At 44.2% G+C, this 3,648-nt stretch overlaps 1 protein-coding gene across 1 annotated transcript; it reads left to right on the top strand.

Annotated features, from left to right (window-relative positions):
• The first annotated feature begins 2,714 nt into the window (after window positions 1–2,714).
• Window positions 2,715–3,134, top strand: LOC112937924 (LOB domain-containing protein 22). Its single transcript, XM_026023149.2, has one exon. It carries the CDS (start codon window positions 2,715–2,717, stop codon window positions 3,132–3,134), a length of 420 nt encoding a protein of 139 aa, XP_025878934.2.
• Window positions 3,135–3,648: the final 514 nt, after the last annotated feature.

Here is a 3,648-nt window from a genome sequence, read left to right on the forward strand (position 1 = left end):
AGGAAACCATCGTGTACGAGGCGGATCCGGACGCGCTCGCCGTGGACCTTGTCGACGATCGATCCGTTGGTGGATGAGGTCCTCACCATCGATGCCGGAGATATGGAGGCACTATTCGAAATTGATCAATCCAAGCCGTTTTTGAGGAACACCAGGAGAATCTGGAGCTGGAGAGGACGGAGAGGGCCAATGTTTTAAATAGCGGGTTAAGGCATTTAGCAGTTAGCTTCTCAAACAGTTATAGCGGTAGCTATAGCGGGCTAAATGGAGCTATAGCGGCTAAATTGTACATGAGAGCAAATAGCTAGAACCCTTCTTAAACAACTATAGCAGGAGATAGCAGTAGCTATAGCGGGAGATTTAACCCTGGAGAGGACGCTGATGCTCTCTCAGTCCCATCATACTGTAAGGCTGATGGGCGTACGTGTTTCACCCGTGAGATCTTATTGCCTTCTTCGTTTTTAATGTAAGTATCTCTTCATCCTCTTGGTTGCGTGTTTCACCCGTGGGATCTTGCCTTCTCAGTTTTTAATGTAAGTATCTCTTCGTCCTCTTGGTTTTGGTCACTGTGGTGCATTTCAGGGGTGTTTTGGACTTGATTGTTTCATTGGTTGGTCTTGTGGAATAAATAAACAAATTTTGCTTCTGATTTTATTAGACACAACAATTATTATTTCAGATTTTTTTTCATCTAATGTCCATGGTTCTTGAGTGCATGGACAATTAAAATTATATACCTGTTGCAGGCCCGGTCATTTTGCTAGTATATGCACAAATTTAATACTACCTCCGTTTTTTAATATATGACATTATTGACTTTTTGACAAACATTTGATCATTCATCTTATTTATTTTTTTTGTAAATATAAATTTTTTTAAGACATGCTTAAACAACATTTGATAACATTTGATGCTAAATCAACTCACAATAAAATAAATGATAATTACATAATATATCTATTAATTATAAAGTTTCTATGCGTAAACTTTTCTACATATAAATATTCTTTTTCTAGACCGGAGTAGCACGTTGATAAATTCATTCTAAATTTATATGTACAGATTTCATAGGTATAAAATATGCATTTACATAGTTACTCGTACAGAGTATCTATCTATAAAATTTGTATAAGTATAAATCGATGTATAAATATGTATATAATTTCTATATCCTTTAGAAAAAGTAGTGGTGGTGATAACGAATTTGTCACCCCACCTACTTCTATTATAAATTCTGCAAATCATCTCTTCAAATCGCTAATATTTAAACAATCAAAATCTAAATTGATATAGAGCCACATATAAAATCAAACGGATAGCCACATGCCACATAGTTTCTGTAGCAAAACAACGGGTAACACGTTTCATGGGAATTTTTGTTGTTTATTTTGTTTTACTAGCAAATATACCCGTGCGTTTTAACAGGAGATAGCTATTGTGATTGACCATATCGCAGTGTGGAATGTAGCATCATTAGTTTTTACTATTAGTTAAAAAGACAATAGGCAATTATGTTCTTAACTCTGTTTTCGTTCAATTATGATTTTGTCCTTGCTTTTTAACTAAAGCTCAAGTTTGCCTCCATTTCATCAAGATGACTTAGCCGTGTTGTAAATTTAACACTATTTTTTTCTAAAGAATTTATGATTGTGGTTTTGATTTGACAAAAGTGTGTTTTGACACGAATTTTTTGCCAGCCTGAATTTTCATATATTTTAAATACGAATGAACGTCGGATCGCCATTGCAGTGATCAGCCTAGCGTAGTGGTCCTGAGACTCACCGTTGGCCATGCACATGCAGCTGAATTTTCCCTTCAGCGTGTGCTAGCATGTGTGGTGGACTCGCTCCGCGCTGACGAACCTTGTCTTGAGGCACTCCCACACTTGTTTCGCCGTCTTCTTCTTTGCGACCCGCATGAGGTGATCCTTAATTTGGAAGCGCCTGGAGCAAGTGCGACCGGCCTCACCTTGTTGTCAAATGCCCTAATCTTCCATCATCGCCTGCACCCAGATCACCTAGCTTGTGTAGTTGGTTGCAGTGAGTTGCGGGTAGAGGAAAGCACTCCCCGTGCTGCGTCTGTCGTAGTGACGATCGACATAGCTCTGTTATCACTTGTTGCCTAGAACCTCAATCACACCTTGCGGGCAGGGACTCTAGTTGCCCGGCAATGCCAAAGAACAAAGAACAAAGAACTTAATTTGGGACCAATCTTTGTGACTTTGTGTGTTTTCTATTGAATGGAACAAGAGTTGCGATACAATTTGTGAGGAATAATGTTTCCTCTCCTTTTTGTAGCAAAGTCTAAAATCAGAATCCAGCACACGTGCATGCACACTAGCTCGATTAATCTGAAAATTCGGAACACCACGCACACACGCTCTGATCGCGCTCCCAGCATCTAGCTCGCTCCAATCCTGTTATATATATTCCGTTTTCCCTGGTTTCTTAACAGTGAATCCGACTCGGACTTCTTGATCGATCGTCTCTTTTCTCGACGTACGCACGTACACAGACCGAATCGGATTAATTATTTGTGGGCGAGCACTGTCTATATATATATCACTCCGGTGGCCCAAGCGAGCGAGCCGACAAGCCTAACTTGCCACAGATCGATCTCTAGCTGGATTTTTCAACGAAAACCCCTCGCTGACCTCACGCCGCGCGCAGCCGTCGTACGTACGTCGTCGTACTCGATCGTCTTCGACGACGGCAATGGCCGACCCGCCGCCGCCGCACCATCCGCCGTGCGCCGCGTGCGCGCACCAGGGCCGGCCCAGCTGCCCGGCGGGCTGCCCGCTGGCGCCCTACTTCCCGGCCGACCGGCCGGAGCGCTTCGAGTACGCGAACCTCCTCTTCGGCGTGGACGGCATCCTCCGCCGGCTGGAGGCGGCCGGCCCGGACACCGTGACCCGGCTCGCCACCATGGCGTCCATCGTCTTCGTGTCGGACGCGAGGGCCGCCGATCCCGTGCACGGCGCCTACGGCGTCATAAGGAACCTCCAGCAGGAGCTCGCCAGCGTCAAGGCCGAGATCGCCGCCATCCGGCAGAAGCAGCAGCAAGCCCAGCAGCCGCCGCCGGCGCTGGAGGACCCCCCCCCCCCCCCGGTCATTTTTTTCTCTTCTCCTCTCTAGTGTAGAGGAGAGAGATGTGCAACATTTTTTTTATTTTCTTCATACTTAGGAGCACGTAGGAACCAACCATGTAAAAAATAAACTTAAATGGACGGATTTTTCCAAAGCCCTACCAAAATAGGCGTCATTCAAGTGTCATTTCTTAAAATAGGCGTAACTTTCTCATACGGACTCGAAATCAGGCAAATAGTATATCTACGGACATCTACAGAAAAAATATATCCGAAGGAGAAAATTTTGTTTAGTTATTTTCAAATGGTGGGCATTATTGCTAGTATGTTCTAAAAAGGGTTTAATTTTAAAATTATTTAAATTGAAAAACTGCGCCGCCATGGACAGATCAACGCGCGCGGACGATCCCCGGTGGGGGACACCTCCCCAACAACCCGGAGTACCCCTGTCCCCCAGCCTAACAACTTGTTGGGCTGGACTGGGCTTGGCTGGGCTTCCTGGGCTGTCCGAATTATAATCAAAACTTTTTTTTCCTTTCTTGAGAGAAGAGAAAAAGACTACA

Source organism: Oryza sativa, chromosome 1 (assembly GCF_034140825.1).
Source record: "Oryza sativa Japonica Group chromosome 1, ASM3414082v1".
NCBI lineage: Eukaryota > Viridiplantae > Streptophyta > Magnoliopsida > Poales > Poaceae > Oryza > Oryza sativa.

Bases quoted from the DNA above. Each gene is read 5' to 3' on its own strand.
- LOC112937924 (XM_026023149.2), top strand. From the start codon at position 2,715: ATGGCCGACCCGCCGCCGCCGCACCATCCGCCGTGCGCCGCGTGCGCG.